The sequence below is a fragment of the Molothrus aeneus genome, chromosome 5, assembly GCF_037042795.1.
Source record: "Molothrus aeneus isolate 106 chromosome 5, BPBGC_Maene_1.0, whole genome shotgun sequence".
Taxonomy (NCBI): Eukaryota; Metazoa; Chordata; class Aves; order Passeriformes; family Icteridae; genus Molothrus; species Molothrus aeneus.
The window spans coordinates 14,359,252-14,380,396 of NC_089650.1; the positions used below are offsets into that span (position 1 = coordinate 14,359,252).

The 21,145-nt window shown below is 41.1% G+C and overlaps 1 protein-coding gene across 1 annotated transcript in view; it reads left to right on the plus strand.

Annotated features, from left to right (window-relative positions):
- TRIM24 (tripartite motif containing 24) overlaps positions 1–18,943 on the plus strand; it is a 54,539-nt gene extending 35,596 nt beyond the window's left edge. The window contains exons 8-19 of the mRNA XM_066549721.1: positions 2,058–2,175; positions 3,440–3,705; positions 4,336–4,500; positions 5,988–6,167; positions 7,884–8,019; positions 9,092–9,164; positions 10,443–10,611; positions 11,160–11,458; positions 14,402–14,534; positions 15,496–15,570; positions 16,776–16,925; positions 17,959–18,943. Coding sequence (XP_066405818.1) covers positions 2,058–2,175; positions 3,440–3,705; positions 4,336–4,500; positions 5,988–6,167; positions 7,884–8,019; positions 9,092–9,164; positions 10,443–10,611; positions 11,160–11,458; positions 14,402–14,534; positions 15,496–15,570; positions 16,776–16,925; positions 17,959–18,168 — 1,974 coding nt within the window. The 3' untranslated portion in view covers positions 18,169–18,943. The remainder of the gene's footprint in view (positions 1–2,057; positions 2,176–3,439; positions 3,706–4,335; positions 4,501–5,987; positions 6,168–7,883; positions 8,020–9,091; positions 9,165–10,442; positions 10,612–11,159; positions 11,459–14,401; positions 14,535–15,495; positions 15,571–16,775; positions 16,926–17,958) is intronic.
- Positions 18,944–21,145: the final 2,202 nt, after the last annotated feature.

Sequence of the window (21,145 nt, forward strand, 5' to 3'; positions counted from 1 at the left end):
CAAGCAATTACAAAGCTAAATATTTCATTGCTATAACGACCCTTGAGGTCTGAGTGCATGTTGTCTCACTAAGCTTAATGTTCATGATAGACAGAAATCCTAGAAAATTTGAAAGAAAAAAAAAAAAAACCCAAAAGTTTACCTTGATTTTTCCAAAGGTTACTAGACTGTACTTGCCTGACAGCAGAAATCTGGGGCAATGTTGAGGAAAGGTGCTAGATGCTTTTTTTTTCCAATTCCTATAAACTGGTTCACAAAGTTTTTTTCTTTATTTTTCTCATTGGTTAGTGGAGAACCTACCAGGGTATTTGGTGGGGTTTGTTTGTTTGGCTTTGAATTTGCTGTTGATTCTTGGTGGTGGTTTTTCTTTATTCTTTTTTCTTTTTTTTTTTTTTTTTGATACCCATTATTGATACTGCAGGCTATAGCAGAATATGACTTGTTTTTATCAACTTCAAGTAGTTAAATTCATTTGATCTGCCTTATACTGCCTCAACCAGTCATTATTTTTAATTGAATAGAGAAAAAGGACATCAAACTGAGTCATATTGTTTATAATTGCTTAGTGTTGCCATCAAGACTCTGCTACATGAGTAAGAAAACAAGTTGTGTTTCAGGCATCTTAATCATATAAACATTAGGCAGCTGAAAGAAAGGATCATCTAGCCCAGAAAGCCTTAGCAAATGAAAAGTATTTTTCAAAAGAACAGATTGAGCTTTAGAAAGTTGGTGCTGCCTGGGAGTTGAGTAGATAACCCATCTGTGGGCATTTGGAAAAATCTATTTCCAAGGAGTTTTGCATGTGAGACTTGTGCTCCAGCACATCCAGGAGAGAGGAAGGAATGCCCATCACACTTAAAGGCAGCATTAGAGCTTGGGGTGCTGTACTCTCAGGCTGTACTGTTCACTACTAACACCAGGCAGGTGTTTATCCACAACACGTGTGCACAATAGTAGGAAAATAGTGGAGCAAACTATGGCAGAACTGTGTGCGACCAGTACTGCTAACAGGACAAAAGCCTGGAATTTCTGTAGTGTCATCTACTCCATTCTGGTAGTGTACACAAAAATCCTAAGGCAATCTCTAACCAAAATAATAATAATAATAATGCACTTAAAGTTTTTTCATGGTCATTTAAAAATCTGGAGTCAAATTTTTTTTGAGTATGGTCTTAAACTGACCTGCCTAAAATAAAAAGAAAAAAAATCTTGTGTCATTTTAAACAGTTAAGATGATTTCGCCAAGTATCTCTTTTCCAGGAAATAATCCATCACTCAAGAAAAACAAGAGTTGAACTCAAGTTGATTTTTTTTTACAGGATCTGCTGTGTGTGATTCTAAAATTAGTGCCTGTTAGATTTTGGTATATCAGTTCCTGACATTTCTAGTGAAACAACTGTGGGACAATATTTTCTTTCTAGGCACTAGATAAATTGTGAGCATTTGGTAGAATATTCTCTTGTGTAATCACAGTCCAGTTCTTTGGAACCAAGGCATTGGGAAAATCTGAAAATATCTGTGAATCTGAGTTTTCAAAGACAGTTTATAAAAATCTGTTCTTTGGCTGTCTGAAGAAAACTTAAATTTAGTACAAAAGAAAATTCCCTGTGATCATACTTGTTGCCAGACAAATGGCATACTTTGAAAGAATGAATGGGCTAAAATAGATTCATGGAGGAAAAACATCAATGGTTATGTAAATCTGAGTAGTTAAAGTCATTGAATATAATGGCCAAGTTTTTAGAAGCATATGTATTCTACAGGGAAGAATTGTTATTTTTGTTTAGGCTGTAGTTAATTCTTTTTAAAACTACGTTAGGAATAAGGGAAGATGTTAAAAATACCCCTTTATTTGTAGCTTGGACAAGTTTCTCTATCTTTAACCTCTATTCTCTAGGGGCTTGTTCAGGGGAGTTTTTGTTAGTGGGTTTTTTTGATTGGTTGCTTTGTTTGGTGTGTGTGGGGGTGTATTTTTGGGTTTCTTGTGCTGTTCAGATACATGGCTCCGGCCCCAGAGGAGGAAAAAACGCAAACCCTTGTTTTTGTTCTTGTTCTAGATTACATATCGACTACGGTATCTCCTCCGAGCAAGGTGTGATCCTTCCCCAGTGACTAACAATACCATCCAGTTCCACTGTGATCCTAGCTTCTGGGCTCAGAATATTTTCAATCTAGGTATGATACATTTTTATTAGCCTTTTGGTGTCTTGATCCTATTTTGAAAGCAGCTTTCTTTTTGTGACGACAGCCTCTGCGCTATTCATTTCTTCATTTACTCTGTTAAATGTATTTCCCTAACTGTGAAAAACATTTAAAGTGCATTGCATGGGGAAAAGTTTTACTTATGAATACTATGATAAAGTATTAACAAACGTATCTTGTTTGAATGGTATATGTGATGGTGAAAATAGCAGCTTTCAGCTTTCTGGTCAATACTTCTAACTTCTGGCTTCTAAAACAAGGAACACAGTTTTTAACCTTATTTCCTATCCAAAGAAAGGTTTCCTGCTGTCAACCAGCACTCCCAGGTCCTTTCCCATGGGACAGCTTTCAGCCACAATGATAAGCACTCTAAGAACTCAACAGCTTGGCAGGACTTAAAGGTTTTAGAGGCCTTTCAGGATTTTGACTGTTGTGCTTCCTTTCTCTCTCCACTGTTATCTTGGTGGGCATTTTTGTTTTTCTGTCATGTGCAGAAGGCTTTGTGAGATTCCTGTGGGACATTTTCTGCCTTTCATCAGAAAGTGCTCTCTCAGTGTACAGGGGTGCAAATGTGTGATTCTCTACAATGTCAGAGGCAAAAAGTGTTATGACACTTCTTCAAGGCAGACAAGCTCCTTTTCCCAGACAAGAGGACACTGGATGGTAGCAAGGAAATTCTCCAAGTTCCTTCTTTATAAATAATTTTCTTAGAGGCAGGAATTGAAAGTGTAACATATTTCCAGAAACCAGCTGTCAGGTTGTGTGGTGATAACTCTGAATTGCTGCTCAGCTGAGATGTTTGTCATGAGCTGACTTTTTCCTGTGTTTGGTGGACTCTTTTTCTTGTGTATATTTATTTCATGAACCTCTGAAGTACAGTCCCTTGTGTTCTGAAAAGTGCTACAATAGAAATGGCACCTGTATAGACCAGCACTGGGGTTCTTGTAAGACTTTAAGTGACAGATAAAACCAAATAATGTTTATCTATTTAGTTTCAGAAATCACAGCCTTCAGGCCATTTTGTTTATGATCAGACAGATCAGACATGTTCAGTTTCTGTAGATAAGCTAGATATAAGAACCAGTGAAGAAAAATAAAATAAAGTCTGAGTAAAGAAACAAATTACTTCAGAAATGGTTTTTGAGTTCTAGTCAGGCTGCATGTCACTGACAGTGTGATGGCATTTCTGCTAACTGCCATACCTCAGTACTGATTTTATTTCTTTTGATTAAAATAGGTTCTTTAGTAATTGAAGATAAGGAAACTCCACCACATATGCCCAAGAGCCCTGTGATGGAAGCAAACTTGCAGCCACCAGGCAGCTTACCTCCCAACCAGCTCTCCAAGTTCCCAACCCAGATCAGCTTGGCTCAGCTGCGCCTGCAGCACATGCAGCAGCAGGTCATGGCTCAGCGGCAGCAAGCTCAGCGCAGAGCAGGACCTGCAGTTCTGCCAAACACAAGAGTGCCAGGAGCCATGCAACAACCTCCTGCTTCTCATCAGGTAAGCCAGCACTCTTTTCAGTCTCTCTTTTTTCCATGGCACTGAAGGAGAAAATAAAGATATGAAAAAAAGGAAAGCAATTAAACCTAGATACATAAGTTCAGCTGTCCTCATCTTCAGCATGCAGCTGTGTAGATGCTTTAGAGGACATTTTCTTTACTGAGAAATGAGTGGGCATTTTAAACTTGCCTTGCAAAATGCGTGGTAGCACCCAGCCTGTATTTATTCTTGGAAAAAAATAAAACCTTATTGTATCCAGCCATATACAGTGCTTAGCAACATTTTTGTGGTTTTGTCAAGTGATCAAAAAGTTAATGTCATTAATTTTTTTTGCTAAATCTATTTTGCATACCATCCAATGATTGTCTCATGTATCTTTCAAAGCTGGAAACAATCTCACTGGCTCTTGTTATGTCTCTTCATATAATAAAATAATTCAAAACTCTCTACTAGGTTTTAACATTGAAATTCAATGCTTTTGATCATTCAGATAAATGGTGTGGTAGTATTTATTTGCAAATAATTTATGAGGAGTTTCAGAAGTTTGAAAGGACCATTTAGTAAAAAATGTGTGGAATATAGAACAGACCTCAGCTAACTTGCAGAACTGCTTTCATTGTTTTTATGCAGGCACCGCCACGCTTGATTCATTTTCAGAATCATAGTCCCAAGCCCAATGGTTCAGCTCTTCCTGCACAACAGATGCGATTTCCCCAGAATCAGAACCTACCAAGGCCAGCAGTGAAGCCCAACCCATTGCAAATGGCATTCTTGGCACAGCAAGCTATAAAACAGGTAAAGTGTCTTTCCCTTTTCACTTTCCATTTAGAAATTAAACATCAAATGTGCCTTATATCATCTTTTATCCTACACTTCTAGAGTGCTTTTCAATTAAAACAGAGATTACATTATTTTTCTATGACAAGATACCCATAATTTTCTTCATGAGGTAATGTCAAGTTGCTTTCATTTGGACAGTTCTAAGCAGCTGAAGCATTAGGGAGGTGAGCCCCTGTGTGGGCTGTGCAGGTGTTTCATTCTCTTACTTGCTGTTGCTGTGGTTTCTGACCATTTATGCAAAACTTAGCATGGCTATGGTCTGTACACTGCAGTCAGTGAGAAGACAAATCAGAAAATCCCAGTTTATGTTGATGATAGTGACTTCACCAGGAGCCAGGTAAAACCTTGACTGAAAAGCTAGAGCTGCCATGGTTCCCCAGGGGATGGCAAATCTGAACCCTTACAGGTGAGGGAAGAAAAGAGAGTCCACAATTGTGGGACCTCTGCTGAGTGAGACTGATCAATGCCCAGCTGATCAGCAGCTGAACTGGGGCAGAAGCAAACACATTGGTGTTTAGGAAGGCTCATCTTTATTAAAAACCATATTGTTTCCACATGAGTTGCTGGGTGCAGGTAAGCAGGAAAGAATCAAACAAATCTGTCACCTGAAAAGTGGGGTAATATCAGTTATGTTTGCAATGTTTATGATGTCAGAGAACTAATTCAATTAAATGGAAGAAAGCTGAACAATATCTAAGAGAACTTGTGAGAATAAAAAGTAAGTCATTTCTATTCTGTGCTTCTGAAAAGAAGGCTGGCCTGTCTACAAGCCTTTCTTTCAAGATACCTCATAATTCAGTAATGTCTTTCTGAAACTAGAGGCCAGTAAATAAAATGACTGACTAAAAGGAAATTGAGCATAGTCAGATTTTGCCCACAGTTGCCAGGAAATTCCATTAAAGTCATTGAAAACTGCATATATCTAGATGAGAAAGAAATTTGGTCTGACTTGACTGTGCACTTCATATCATGGTGTTAAATGTATATATGGATGGAGATCCAGTCAGCATTTCAAATTCTTAATGACTTTATGTTGTTAAGGGAACATCAAAGACTTCAAGGCATGCAGGTTTATTTGGTAAAGCACTGGAGCAGTTGTGCCTTCAGCCTATTACCTGTAATGCTTTTATTTAACAAAAACTATTACTTTTCTTCCACAACACTGTCAATGCAGCATGAAATATTAATAGGTACTTAACACTGAGGTATAGCTTTGAATTTAAGAATTTGCATTCATTTCTTCTATTCATAGTTTTCAACTACTTGTCATCTTTCTGTGAGATTGGTTCATGAAATGACATAAGTTCAGAGTAAATCAGGATTTTATGTTTGAAGTCAGCTTCCTGAGCTAAGCTGCTGGTTCTATCAGTATATTCAGTTAGATGTGACCTGTTGCAAAGCAAAAAAATGCTGAATTGTGGATTTTTGTCTCTTCTCTTTAGTGGCAGATCAGTAGTGGACAAGCTTCATCCACCCCTTCAACTGCAAGCAGCTCCACATCGACTCCATCCAGCCCCACAGTCACCAGTGCTGCTGGGTGTGATGGGAAGAATTACGGCCCCCCCGTGATAGATTTGAGTTCCCCAGTGGGCAGCTCCTATAATCTGCCATCCCTCCCTGATGTGAGTGTGACACAGAGGCAATGTTTTACTGATTCTATTTTGAAGCCTAATGTTTCTGAGAAATAGAAACCTTTTAGACTGAAATTCTGTTTGTCAAAATGAAACAGTTCTAGGAAATAAACATTGCAGAGTTGCCTGCACATTGCTGGAAATACTCAGAACCATTCTGGGAGACAGCTGTTAGGACAACTAAGAAAGAAGAAAAGTAGGATTACAAGTTGTAATTGGACATGTTTATTTGTATGCTGGATATTTGTCTGCAGCCCTCATAATGATCCTTACAAAATTCTTACAAAAATATGTTAGCTTAGCTTTTGTTGATCAGTGTCCATAGATAGCAGTGGTTTGCTGATGGCATTTCTGGTAGATTTTTAACATTTTTAAAATCTATTTTTCACTTATTAAAGGAGCTATCTTAGGTAGGTATTATTTGTCAGCATACTGGATATATTCCTTATGTCTTTTCCTTTTGGTACTTCTTTTCTTCATATATTCTCTAATGTGCCTCTGAGCTGGTGATAGAAAGAGCATAGTAAGGTCATAATTTCTTAACCTTCTAAGCTTCTCTTTTATAATATCTTCTGAATGGTGCATGTTTGCCAGAGGTCCATGTTGGAGTTCTTGAGTCTTAGGTGGTTTTATTTTTCCACATAAGTACCTAACCTGTTTTTTGTGGTCTAAGGTTTGTAGATATCTGAAGTGTCATGGTTTTCTAGTCATAGCTTGCTGTTACTTCCTTTATCCCCCATCTATGCTTTGTTTTTACCTACATACTGTGTGCACTCTTTATTAAAATGGAGTACCTAGGCTACAGAATCACAGTATCTGTCAGACTTCGAGGGGGAGCTACACAACACAGTCATTAAACCACTGAGTCTGTGAGACATTTTAGCATATTTGTTTCTGTGACAGTATTATGAACTCTTCTGCTTGTGTGTGATGGAGTTCATGCTTTCAAGACACATGGCCCAAATCGCTGTAAATATTCTCACCTTGCCAAGGCTGCTGCATCCACTTTGGATACATCTTATCAAACATTATCTTACATACTGGGAGAAACCAAACATTTCAAAAAGTCATTCCCCTCATCAAACCAGAATGTGTAGCTTTTATGGAAAGTTAGAATGCTGCATTGGGAGCCCCTGGAATAAAGTTCAGTTGTCTGGCCTGAGCCATGGTGGAAAGAGCAAGTGTTGGCTTGCTGTTTCCATTTTGAGTCAATATGCATGGCTCCTGTCCAGAGGGTATGTGGGACAGATGGGATTGAGTGTCCTTTGAGTTTCTTCCAGTCCTGTTCAACACCCATGGATTAAGGGGTAGTTTGTGTATAGCATATTATCTTTTTGAGAGTATTTAATGTGAGCAAGTCCAAAGAAGGTATGGAGATAAACTTACTTCAGTGTTTGAAAGCTCCATGTTTGCTTTAAGCCTTCTCTGTAGCCTGTGGAGAAAAATTGGCATGTACAGAATTATCTGCTCTTAAAATGAAGCACTGTCTGGATTTGGCTATTTCTTTTTAGGGAAAGCAAGATTACATGTTTAAAAGTAACCATCTCACTTTTGGACGGGTAAACTTTGGTGAAATGCATTTTGGTCTTTGCTTTCAAAATAACAGCATGGCAGAGGCTTTTTGGTTTTGTTTTGTTTTTGTTGTTTTGAAGGGGTTTTTTTCCCTTCCCAACACTAACTGCTTCCCTTTGCTTCCCCACCTTTTAGATTGATTGTTCAGGAAACATCACACTGGATAATGCTGTAAGGAAGGATGGCACTGTAGAGCAGAATCAACCAAAACCCCCTTCAAACAGGACTGTGCAGTCACCAAATTCCTCAGTACCATCACCAGGCCTCTCAGGTAATTGAATGTGGTGCAGTTTTCTATTTAAGTGGTGCAATTAAAAAATCAAATGTGGCAATGTTAACACTGACATCAGAATTAATTCTGTTTTATAATAAACATAAGAAATAAGAAAATGAACACAAAGTTGTAGAAAAACCCTGGTAGGCGGTAGAGTTGAGATAATGTTTTAGCACTGTGATCCAAAGCATCCAGATCTTAAAAACAGGGAGGAAAAAAAAAGGGTAGATTTTAGCAAATTGACTAGAAATATATAGGAAAGTGACACTCTCAGGTGTACACCAGATTAAAACCTAGCAGCTGTGGTAAGAGACAAGTATTTGAGAAGGTGAGAGAGGGTGTAACAGCACACTAGAAATGGTGCCTTGGGTGGGTAGTGCAGCACTGACACAGGATGACCAGAGAAGTTACTGTGATGGGTGGCTGAATGTGGTAGAGCTGGAAGATCCAGGGGATTCCTGTCACCATGCTGGTGGCCCACCATGCTGGTGGCAGCTGTTCCTTGCTCCCATTTTCTGACCTGAGCTGTGGGAATGCTGTGAGTGGGAATTCCCAGGGAGCACTCGTGCAGCGTTCATGCGCTGGTGTGGTGCTCCCACATTGCTGCAGGACAGCAGAGACAGCGGCTGGTGCATTCACAGGCAGCACTAACAGCCCGCTCAGCCTTCTCAGGGCTGCTGCTCAGCAGTCTGCCTCACAAGGCTTTTGGCTCTCTGGGCCCCAGACCTTTGGTCTCTCTCATATCTGTCCCCCAGACTGCTTCCTGCTCGCAGCTCCAAGTTTCCTGGCAGTTCTCCTGAGATCTGCTTGAATTTAGTAAGACAGAACAGCCTGCAGGGATCAGGTGGAGAGGTCAGCCAGGCGAGGTACTCACCCATCAGCCTCCTTGCATGCATGGGCCCTTTCTTAGTCCTCTTTCCCTCTGTTAGCTCATGCCTCTCATCCTTTCATGAAAATGTATTAAATGAGATATTTCTCACTGCAGGAGAAATTTTCCCCAAAACGTGTGCATTGCTCTGAGTCACATCTCAGGCCTGTGTTCTGTTCTAATCTGATCCTTCTGTCCTAGGAGGAATCAGTGTGACAAACGTACACCCTCCAATTCGTTCACCCAGTGCCTCCAGTGTTGGGAGCAGAGAGAGGTAAGGAAAGTGTGAGAGAAGGAAATGTAACTTCCACCTGACAGAGCATGCCTGAGTCTCTTCTCTCTTTAATGCATAAAGATGTCAATTTGTCTCACCTTCTCTGTTAACAGGTCAGGCCAGATGGTTGTTAGAACACTCTTTGCATTCTAAAAACAGTAATTTCATTTGTAATGCATTAATAGAACATCTAATGATGTATTGACTCTGCAAATGATGGTTAGGTTGGCATTATTGAAAGAATACCATTTATAAATTAGGTTTTAAGTTCAGAAAAATCAGCTAAAGGAAAAAGCTGCATATTGAAGGCCCTTGTGGAACTATAAATTACTCCAGAATTGAGGAACTGATGTTACAAAGAGGGTTATTAACCATTTTCTTCTGCAATACAGTTAAATGAGCACTAGATATCTACTGAGAGTCTACACAAATGTTTTTATCCCTAACTGATGGAATATTAATGAACAAATATATTTACACAGCGTTGTTTAAAGAGTGCAGATCTGTTAATGCGTTGCAATAAATTAGAGCATGCATCTGACATGAGATTAATTTTTCATGCAGAGAAAAATCAGATGACATTCATCCTACTTGAGTTGGAAATGCAGGTGCTTTTTAATCTGGAATACCTTTTGCTCTATTCCATTTACATGGTAAATTCTGTGAAGGACTCTTATGAACAGTTTAAATGGTTGTTTGAAGAGTCTTTACTTGCATTTAAAAATGTGATTTCATATGCTGCTGCTTGAATTAATTTTGTTAGATTTAAATTCTTCACTTTTATTTAAAAAGATGAGCAGGTATTTTAAAGTTTGATTGTCCATTCTCATCTTGTTAGGACTAAATACATGAAAAAAGACAGGGTCCAAGTTTTGGTGGAGCTGCAAGGCTCTAAGAAAGTTTCCCAAGATAATATAAATATCTATTTTATCTGCTTTATTTGGTTGTGTAGTTTACAATGTCCAGTGAAAGTGCTTTTTTGTGCATGATTTGAAAGAAACTGAACTTTGCAAATTTTGCACTAACGGGTCAAACCATGAGTAATTCTCAAATTTTAATGGTGGAGCCATTAAAATTTTCCCATTTGGTAATGCTTTTTCAGTATACATCAAAGGAAATAAGCTTGGATGTTGCATTCCATAAAGAGAATACTACTCAGGATTCAAAGAAACAAAGTGGATTCACATCCTGAGGTCTTGGAAAGCATCAGTGTACAAAAGGTGTCCAGTTCTCACTCCCAATTTCCTTTTTTTTCCTGCCTCTTCCTGTCATTTACAGTTCTGGCTCCTCCAGCAGGCCCCCAGGAGCTGATTCCACACACAAAGTCCCTGTTGTTATGTTGGAGCCCATCAGAATTAAGCAGGAGTCAAGTCCATCAGAGGAGACCTTTGATTTCCCCATCGTTGTCGTGAAGGAAGAGACGGAGGAGGAGCCCCGGCCTCGGAATGTAATGTTTGCAGCTGGAAAGAGCTCCTTTCTCTTTGGAGGGTATTTTGTATTTATGGGGACTAAAATAATTTACTTGTATTCTGCTGGGAACTGTTTTAGGGGAAAACTAAAATGCTAAGTAAAAGGAAGAGATGAAATTCAAAATCAAACTAGCCCTACTGCCAGTTAAATTAAATGGTGTGATCAGATTGTTTTTATCCATTGAAAACCTGGGAAATCCAGGAATAACTTGCAGAGATGACATTTTTTTCAGGTGCTGCTAGGAAATGTTTCTAGGCATAGTGCAGAAATATCCCTTAACAAGATATTATTTTTTTGGGCCATCAGAGGTTAGTTTTTTATTGGTGGAGCAGTAAATAGCCTTTCATAGCTAATTTATTTTGTTCATTTGCCTGTGTTATAGAGTGTTACTAATTTCTGCATGCATGTAGCAAGTTGTATGGCTGCTGGTATAGAAATCTGTTATTCAGGTCAGTTAGCACGTTTTTAGGGTCATGTAAATTCACATAAATACTGTAATCTGACCTCCTTTGTTTCTTCCTGCAGTCCATACTTACTTCCTTGCTGCTGGATACCAGTCACAATTCCACTTCTGAGGAAGCCATGCTAAGAACAGATGCACCAGACAGCACAGATGACCAGCCAGGGGCACTGCAGGAGAGCACCTTCCCTGGGAAAACAGGATGGATGGGATCCTCCCATGCTGGTGAGGGCAGAAAAGAGGATGATCCCAATGAAGATTGGTGTGCTGTATGTCAAAATGGAGGGAAGCTCCTCTGCTGTGAGAAGTGTCCCAAAGTATTCCATCTTTCCTGTCATGTCCCTACATTGATGAGCTTTCCAAGGTAATTGACTTTTTAGATTCCATCTAAAATTGCACTAGAAGACATTTGATTTCTATTGTGAAACCCAGGGTAAAAAGTTCCAGTCTCAGAAGAAGAGCAGTGCTTTCTTTAAAGTCTTTTATCCAGGAGTTTTATTACTTGGAGAAAATCTGAATTTTCATGAAACTTCAGCTTAATTGTATATTTTTCTACAAAATCTGGTAAAACTCTTCACTTATTTGACAATTAAGCAAGCTCACATCTAGGGCATCTATTATTAAAGCTGGGACACAGAATTAGCAATCTGTCATAAAATGTTTTAAGGGTGACTGAAATTAGTTAAATTTCTTCATAATAAGGATTTTAAAAAAAATTAAGACATGTCTACAGGAAAAATCTGAATTAATATAGTATTAAATATATTACCTCAGTGCTAAACATGGCTACACTCCAAGCATGGGATGTGTCGTGACTGACATATTTTATAACAGCCAGTATTGAAACAAGCATTGGGCTTTCTTGGTTGGCTGTTACAAAACCATTGCTCAGTTTCTTGACTTTCAAAATCAAGCCTTAAGTAGATTATTGTTATAAGCATTACTGGCATTTGCTTCTGGAATTTGTGTCTTTGATTGAAATAAAGGGCATTTGTTAATGCCCCAGCTTGGAAATGTCATGCTATGAGCTTGTTTGCATTAAAGGATAAAAACAGTGGTCATGACATGCTCATTGGTTAATGCTCTTATAAATATTAGGTTTTCTGATTAAATATCAGCATAGTTTACTGGTGTAAAACATTTGCACAGCAACTTAGATTAGCAGGTTGATCATCTCTGTGCTACTCTGAACAGGCATACTTCTGGAAGTATGTCTTAAATGTCAGTTGAAATGACACATAAAAATGTTTCTCTTACTTTTTGAAACTTCAATTTCCAGGGGTTTTTTAATTAAAACAATGCTACATTACAGTTTTATGCCATAAGGAAAACCCAGTAAGGTTACAGTAAGCACTTACATTAATAAATATTCTTTCTGGCAAGGAAACGAAATAATAATCCTGAAGCAGGTAGATAACTATCCATTACAAGACTTTGTTTCTATTAAAATTAAATATTCAATAGCAAGTCTTTAAAATGCTTTATTTTTACTGGATCATTCAGTGGAAACTGAGGTAATGATGTCTGAGGGCAAGAGAGCCAAAAACCACTCTGGTGGCAGGTGTTCAGATCTCTAAAGGTGCATATTGCTACAGGTGCATTGTGTTCCTGGGCTCCAGAGCAGTTAGGTGAAGTTTCCGCCTGACTTCTGATGTATCAGGTTTTTGTTCTCATCTTTGTGGGGTTGCTTGCTTTTTTTCCTCCCAGCTCTAAATCTGCCAAACAAACTTTAGTCTCTTAGCATTAGTTCCTTCAAACACACAAAATAATTCTGTTATTATTGTGTCAGGGGTGGCAGTCTGCTGCTTTCGTGGTTGCTTTTTTTTCCTGTTTCAAGTGGATAGAGTAATTTCATAGGTTCAAAGAGTCACGGGGTATTTTGGGTTGGAGGGACCTTTAAAGACCCTCTAATTTTAACCTCCCTGCAACACTCAGGGACATCTTCAACTAGACAAGGTTGCTCAGAGCCCCATCCAACCTGGCCTTGAATGTTTCCAGGTATAAGGCATCCACCACCTCTCTGGGCAACCTGTGCCAGTGTTTCACAGTCCTCACTGTAAAAAACTTTTTCCTTGTATCCAGTCTGAATCTGCCCTCTTTCAGTTTAAAACATGTTCCCACATAGATTCATAGGGCCACAGCATCTTATTTCTTTCACTCGAACCTACAACATTCTTTCTGATTCTTGGATATTTTAATACATGATTTCTTGTATCTCAAGATCTCTAGGTCATAGCCTGTATTAAATTTTGTGTGTCTGCCGCATCATTTCTGTGAGGCTTGTCCAGGCACAGAGGTGACACTGTCATAAATCACTCTGTGAAGTTAAGACAGTTAAGACAGCAAAACTTCTTGTTGAAGCAAAATGCCCATCATTCACCACTGCATGCTAAAAACTGGCAGATGGTGAAAATCTTTGGATCTCTCTGAATAGAAAACAGTAAGATGAATTCTTCTGCCTTACTATTGAAATGAAATAAAGGGTGCTGCAAAAACTATTTCCCATTTATGAAGACTTTGTTTAACATGCCTCTGGGTAAATGTATGCATTTGGTCTCATAACTGGTTATTGCTGGATTCTCTCTATTGTGTGATGATTCAGCCCTCTGGTGGTTATCTGCAAGCATGCAGTTTCTCTTTTTGTAGAGAACTATAGTGAAAAAATAGACTCTTCAGAGTTTTTTTTCAAAACTTTCAAGTTCACAAATAGTGTTCAACAATCAGTAGACATAGCTTGCAGAACTAATTTTCTTATAATCTTATGCTGATCTTTAAATCTCCAGTACTGTCTTATGCAAACTGGTAAAATCATTAATACCTCAAAGTTTTAAGGAGTGAAATATTTTCAGTTTCACAAAGAATCCTGTCTATGGTAATCTCTGTAGATTAGTAATGTGCTGTAGGATCAAGCTTGTAGAGGGTATGTAGTTCTCACCATATAATACTAACACTTTTCCTTCTCTTCAGCCCATATGACTTCTTCAGTCTCTCTGTAGTTATGGCTGTACAGGGCTTTCATAGTGCTGTCCTTAAATGCTCAAGTGAAAAAACTCAGGATTGACAAAGGTAGAGACCATCTGTCTGTCTTTCTGCTAGGACACCATTAATGGCACCAGTGACACTAAAAGGAAACAAAGCTGTAGTAAAGCATTTTTGCCAGCAGCCTTTTGTACCACCACCAAGAATACAACAGAGATGCAGAGGAAACCCACCCCACAGATGAGGGATTTACCCAGAAATATGTGGAAAGCCTTCCACAAAGGAGTGCTCCCTCACTGAGCTCAATGTGTCTGTTTGTCTTCTTTAGTGGAGAGTGGATCTGTACATTCTGTCGGGATTTGTCCAAGCCAGAAGTTGAATATGACTGTGATAAACCTGCTCACAGCTCTGAAAAAAGAAAATTGGAAGACACCGTGGGTTTGGCACCCATAGACCGCAGGGTAAGGATAAAATTACTATTTAAAACCTTAAAGCTGAAGCAATTTTGAACTGTGTTAGAAAATTTTGTCAGTGTTTAGCTGTTTTCTGTTGGCAACTTGTGTATGAATATTTCATTTGGGGTCTTAGTCTACACGTAGAAAGAACCATGGAGACTCCCAGGCTCACAATGTATGGCACTGATTATGTGGGTGGTTGTGATGAGATTTTTTGTAACACAGGATCTAAATGTTGCCAATGCAGTGTGTAATATAAGCCGGTCTGAAGGGCTGTAACATAGGGTCAGTTGAAAACATGCCGGTTTGTACAAAGCACAATTGCAAAGCAGCAAAGCACCCATGGAGCTACATCAGGATTTTATCTCCACCTGTTACTCCCCTGTCCTAACCTGAGCGTTCCCATCCTCGGGCTGGGTGTGCCCTGCAGGTGTCCCAGGGGTGGGATGCACCTGGCAGCTGCCCTGCAGCCTCGGGAGGTCACTTTGCCATTTGGCCCAGGCTCCAGGAGCATTCTGTGCCCTTTGAGGGCCCATGTGCACCAAGATCAGTCACAGCCATCACCACTCCCCCACCCATGGAATGCATTAATTATGCAAGCATCCAGAGAGTTCCTCCTGCAATTCCCACCTGGTGTTCTTATCTTAGGACAGATCACATTGCCCATCAATTGTGTGTGTGTGGAGGACAGACTTTGTCACACCATTATTTACATGTGCTCTATTTGTATTTTGCATTAAATGTAAGTTATAAGCCCTGTAAAGATGCTAATATGGAATCATCGAGCATAAAATCACACAGAAGTATTTTTTAGAATCTCTTTCAAGGCTCAAGATCCAGTTTATTATATTTGAATACACAAAGAAAAAGGGGGAATACTGAGTTCTGTATTTTCTGTAGTTTGTGATTTTAAAATAAGCTGTGTAGGATTCCTGAATTACTTGGGTATCTGTTTTTCTTGGCACAGAAGTGTGAAAGACTGCTGCTATACCTCTACTGTCATGAAATGAGCCCTGCCTTTCAAGATCCAGTTCCTCCCACAGTATGTACCTCACTTCTATTTTATGGTAGCAGCATATTTGCCATGTTTCTAGTGGCATTCTAAAGTCCATTATCATAAGTCAAATTCCACAGACGTTCAATGTATTAAACATGTTTAGTTTTATTGAAACTGTCTGAAGGGGGAAGTTAAAAGTTGAAGCATTGGGTTGGCAGGGGATTTACAAGTAAAATTCCACAATAACTGATTTTACTTAACACTTCAAAAGTAGTTTTGAAAAGTAATTTCTAACACTGCTGACTTCATACCCTGAGTTACATCGCTGAGAAGGTAAATTGGGATATATTTGGGGGTTTTAAACATAACCTGATTTTGAGAATTGGGATACTCCATAGTACTTACACAAAATTGAATTTCTTATTGACTTGAAATTTGTTAGTTTAAAATGGTAAACAGTACCTGGGTGCAGTAGAAGTCCAGAGCTACAAAGAGCTACCACTGTGATCAGATGAAAAGATGTTCTTCATGACAAGGCAGTGGGGAAGGACAAGTCAATGGGGAAAGAGTTCATCAAAAAGTAGTATGTTCCTAGGCAGCCTTTCCTCCATTTGAATAAGAATTCTGAAGAACATTCCACAGAGTTTAATAATAAGAAATGGCACAAGAGATTAACTGATTATTCATATTATGGTTATGTGTTACTAAATTCAGGTATTAAAAGCATGAGTCCAATTAAGAGAATGTAGAAAAAAATAAAAATATATTACTACTGATTTTCATTCTTATTTACTTTCTTATTCCTTCTAAAGAAAAAAAACCTCTTGATCCTACAGCCACAGTTTGGGTATGAAAACCACTGATGTCTCTGAAATTTGCCATAATTTCAAAGGACTTATTTCATATGGTGGTCTTGAGAGTGAAACTAATAGAGAGCTTATTTGACTACACCTAAAAATAACATCCAAACCAACTCATTTGCTCTATTATATGTCCTTAGTGGAGTTTTTAATGTATTTCTCCTTGATTTTAAAATAGGCATTGGAAAGACTATACTTTAGCCAACAAATTGTCATACATCACTGTTAATCCAGAAACTGTCTGCATGTATGTTAGAAGTGCAATTCTTGTATCTTTGAGTTGTACTTTGAAGATGAGACTAAATCTTGCCTGCTCCCTCAAATCTAAGTGTTTATGAAACAATAAATGATGAACATGATTGCATTTTGGACTTTTTTCCCACCACTTAGGTCCCTGATTACTACAGAATAATCAAGAAGCCTATGGACTTGTCAACCATCAAGAGAAGACTTGAAGTGACCAATTCATTCTACACAAAGCCAGAAGATTTTGTGGCTGATTTCAGACTGATTTTCCAAAACTGTGCTGAATTTAATGAGGTTAGGAAAGTAGATACTTTATCAGCTTTGTTGGCTTAGTTGTTTTCAGCATAACTGTAATGGGGGTACAACTTACAACACAAGAATTTATTGTATTAAACTTACTTTGATTATGAAAAAAACAGTGAAAACATAGATCAGATTTGACACTGCTGTGATAACTCTGCAGTGGAGATCTTTCCAGAAAAGGGAGGAGGGTGGTAGCAAACACAGCTGAATGGCCTGACAGCAGCTAAAGAAAAGGACAATGTTTGTCATACAGGTTAATGGTGGGCATTATGATCTAAAAATTGGTTTAGTCCTGCTTGTGTCAGATCTTAAATTCAGTGGGGTTTTCATTCTGGAATCCCTTATGATTTCAAGTTGCATTTAATAGTTATTATCCCCTACTGCACATAAGAGAATATGTGGTGAAATAGGATGCAGGTTCTGAGTAGGCCACAAAATGAGAGAGAATTACAGTGGGAAAAAAGGCTTTTCCATGTGGCTTCTGTGGGGTTCTCATCCAGTCACCCTGAGAGCTAGGACTTACTCCTACTCTGGTGATATCTGCTTCAAGAAACTGGTAGCTGTGGTGGCTGATGACTTTAGGACTGCTCAGTCTTCCATGTTACACTCATCATCTACCAAGTAATATTTTCTTTGTTTCTAAAAAGATATGTAAGCTAGAGAAGTTTCTAACACCCTGAGGGCATATCTGTGTTTCACAACACAACACAACTCTGTCCCCCTGCTCCCACCCCAGTCAGGATTTAAGAGTTTTTAGAATCTTTATACAGCTTTGAAGTACCCAGGCAGTGTGGCTTTTGTGAGAGGCTTCTGTGGTCACCTGTTAGAGAAAAAAAATCATTGGTGGTTGTTGGCTGGAAGATTGCCCTCACTCTGTATTTTTGTGCTCTTTGGGGCCCTGTGCTCCATAGCCATTCCTGCTGATGAGTGATAATTTTTTTTGGTAGTTTGTACCTAAAAGACCTAATGTGATCTAAGTCCAAAGCTATTTCACAGTGCACTGATGTTGTTCATTCACCCACAGCCCGATTCAGAAGTGGCTGATGCCGGCATGAAACTTGAAGCCTACTTTGAAGACCTTCTAAGGAACCTTTATCCTGAGAGAAAGTTCCCTGTACAGCCAAGCAGCCAGAGTGAAAAACATAACCCAGAACTTACCGATGACTCGGATGATGACTTTGTACAGCCCCGGAAAAAACGCCTCAAAGGAGAAGAGCGTCAGTTCCTTAAATGAGCCACATGTGTTACTACAGAAAGTTTTTTAAAAACTGAAAATATTTATCACTGGTATCACTGTTTTGACTTGTAGGTTTGTGAATATTTACTAGACTTTCTACCCCCTGTCTGAAACACAAATCTAATGGAGATCAAGGCATGTGAAGAGCTTCTCTGAAGTTCAAACCTTTCATCTCTTTTCTGGAGCAGCTCAGAATTTGCCATTTGCGTGGGGTGACAGCTGTTTAACTTTGCTTTGAAGAAGTTTGTACAGAATTGAACTTCAAAACATGACATGAGTTCAACATGTGGCTTTCTGAGTTTAAAGAAAATGTGATCTCACCAGACTTTTAATTTTACCAAAGGCATGTGGCTGGCCATAATTTGATCTCTCTGTACTGTATTTAACACAAGCCATGAAAAAAGATGGTGTAACGTTGTTGTCCTGCAGTACTGGTTGGTATAATGAAAGTGTAGTTGCCCCCAAAGAAGTTACTGGAAATTTTTAAATGTAAGGGAGAGGGTAGTAAAAATAACTTAAAAAAAACCCAAAAATAACGAAGAGGAATTTGTGTGAGAGTTTCTAGTGGAGGAAGTAAAGAACAGAATATTTTGTTTTGCGCCATGTTTCTCACCACCAGCAGGAGCCAATGGTATTTCTGTACTATTTTAACAGGTGTCTCAAGTGTGATGTACCTCTGTTTAATGAAGTTGGTGGGAAAGTCTTAAGTGGAAAAATGTTTGTTTCCAAAACCAGTCATTTTTGTGAATTTTTAAAGAGGGGAGAAAAAGCATCCTTTCTGTGCACAATCTCTTGTTCTTTTCCCACATTTCTAAATGTCAGAATGCAACCAGTATTCACTAGCGAGTACACAAGTTTGAAGAGAAAGGTATTGCTCTTCAGCCCTCCATCTGTCCTTGATCACCAGAAAATGAAGATGAATTGCCTTATTTTGTTCCATCTGCTTTCCAGAAGCTCTGACAACAACCTTGGGATTGCTTCTGCCCTCAGAGCACACCTCCAGTGGGACCCACCTGTGAAAGCTTTCCTTGAGTTCTGTGGTTCCCGCTGGCTCCCTGAAAAACTCCAAACTTCATCCAAACAAAACTTTATCGCATTTGAACCTTTTATTTTAAGGCATCTCGAAGGGCATTGCTTGGGGTATCATTTCTCTGAGGGAAGATTCCCTTGACTTTAACACTGCTGATGGATGATGTCCCCAGGCTGGAAGGGAAGGGGTTTGGGGGGCTGGGACATACCTGGGGGTGTGCGGGAGCTCCGGGAGGTTGGCACCAGGAATTGCTGTCTGAGCCTCTCCACAAATGGCCCGTGCTGACATTCCCAGGTAATGCCAGCTCCTCCTCGGGATAATTTTGGGGTGTCAGGGGGTCTGTCCAGGCTGAAGCAGCTCTGGGTGTCTGTCAGAGCAGCCCCTGGCCAAGGAGCCGTGGGCAGCCCTTTATCCACGTCCATCCCAGCACCCATCCCTGGGGTGCGTGTGTGGCACGGGCAGGACACTGCAGGCACAGCTCCTCCCCTGCAGGTACCGAGGACAAGAGGGGCTGGTTCCCTTCCTGGGGCTCCCGGCCTCCTCCTGCCCCGCATTCCCAGCCAGCTGGGACACACTGAGGAAACACCACGGAACGTTCCTGGCAGGGAGTGGGAGTCACCAAGGCCTCCATGCAGCTCTGGGCCAGGAAAGTGGCCCCAGCCTCAGCACCTGCAGTGATTTTGGGCTGTGAACACTCACCTGCAGGAAATGCCTCTCTGCAGCTGGGACCAGCCCTGACACTCTCCAGAACTTTGGCCATGGACCAAGTGAATGCTCAGGGCTTGTCCTGCTCATTTCTCCCTGGAAAGGGGCATGGAATGAGCACCTTTACAGCTGTTGGGTAAATCCTGGAAAGGGCAGGAAACAAGGGTTATTTTCCAGTAACAATAGAGTTTTGTGCTGTTGTGTCAGGTACCAGCCAGTTCTACTCTAGAGCCAGTCTAGGTGCTGGTGTGTAAAGCAGCATTAACAGGAAAGAAGGAGCTACATTTGCATAGGAATTCCCTTGCTGGCAGCGGCCATCCCCATCCCAGGCAGGACATTCCTCGTGAGCCTGAGACTGGCTCAGGTGCTTGGAGCAGGGTGCTGACAAGGCCAAGATCCTGAATTCAATCCCTACATGGATCAATCACTTATCACTGTTTGACTTGATGATCCTCGTGGCTCTTTCCAATCCAGAATCTCCAGTGCTCCAGAAATAAAGAGCAAACAGTTTCCACTGGCTTTTTAAACCCACGGCTTTTTCTATCGAGGAGTGCGAGCCGCAGAGAAAGTGGGGGAGAGGCGGGAGAGCATCAAGTCTCACCCGGCAGGTGTCGGATGAGCGGCTGGAGCAGGACCGAGCTCCGGCGGGGTCCCGGTCCCACACCGGGCACAGTCCGGACCCGGCCCCAGCGCCCGTCCCGGAGCGGCTCCTGCCGCCCGGGGCGATCCAGCGCCGCTCGTTCCGCGGGAGCCCCGGGGGTTCGGGCACGGGCACGGGTTCGGAGGGCGCTGCCCTGCCCGGGGGTGCGGTGCCCTCGGGGTTCCGGGCCGGGGCCGCACCGGGGCCGCGGGGGCGCTGAGGGAGCGGCGGCGGCCGGAGGGTCCCGGGGCCCCGCCCGCTCCCAGCCGCGATCCAGCGCCCGCTCCGGGAAGCGCCGCCCTCCTCCCGGGCCCGGCACCGGCACGGCCCCGGCTCCCCGGAACCCCGAGGGATGCACCTGCACCGTACCCGGAGCCGCGGCGGGACCCCAGCCCCGCGCCGGCCGAGCGGGAGCGAAGCGGCAGCGCCGGGCTCGGTCCCAGCGCCCGTCCCGGAGCGGCTCCTGCCGCCCGCGGCGATCCCGGTCCTCAGCCCAGCCCAAATCCCGCACCCCGCCCGCCGAGGGAGAAGCGGCTCCGCCCGGGACCCCCAGCAGACACCGGCAGGTGCTTTTCCCCAAGGTAGCATCTCCCCAGACA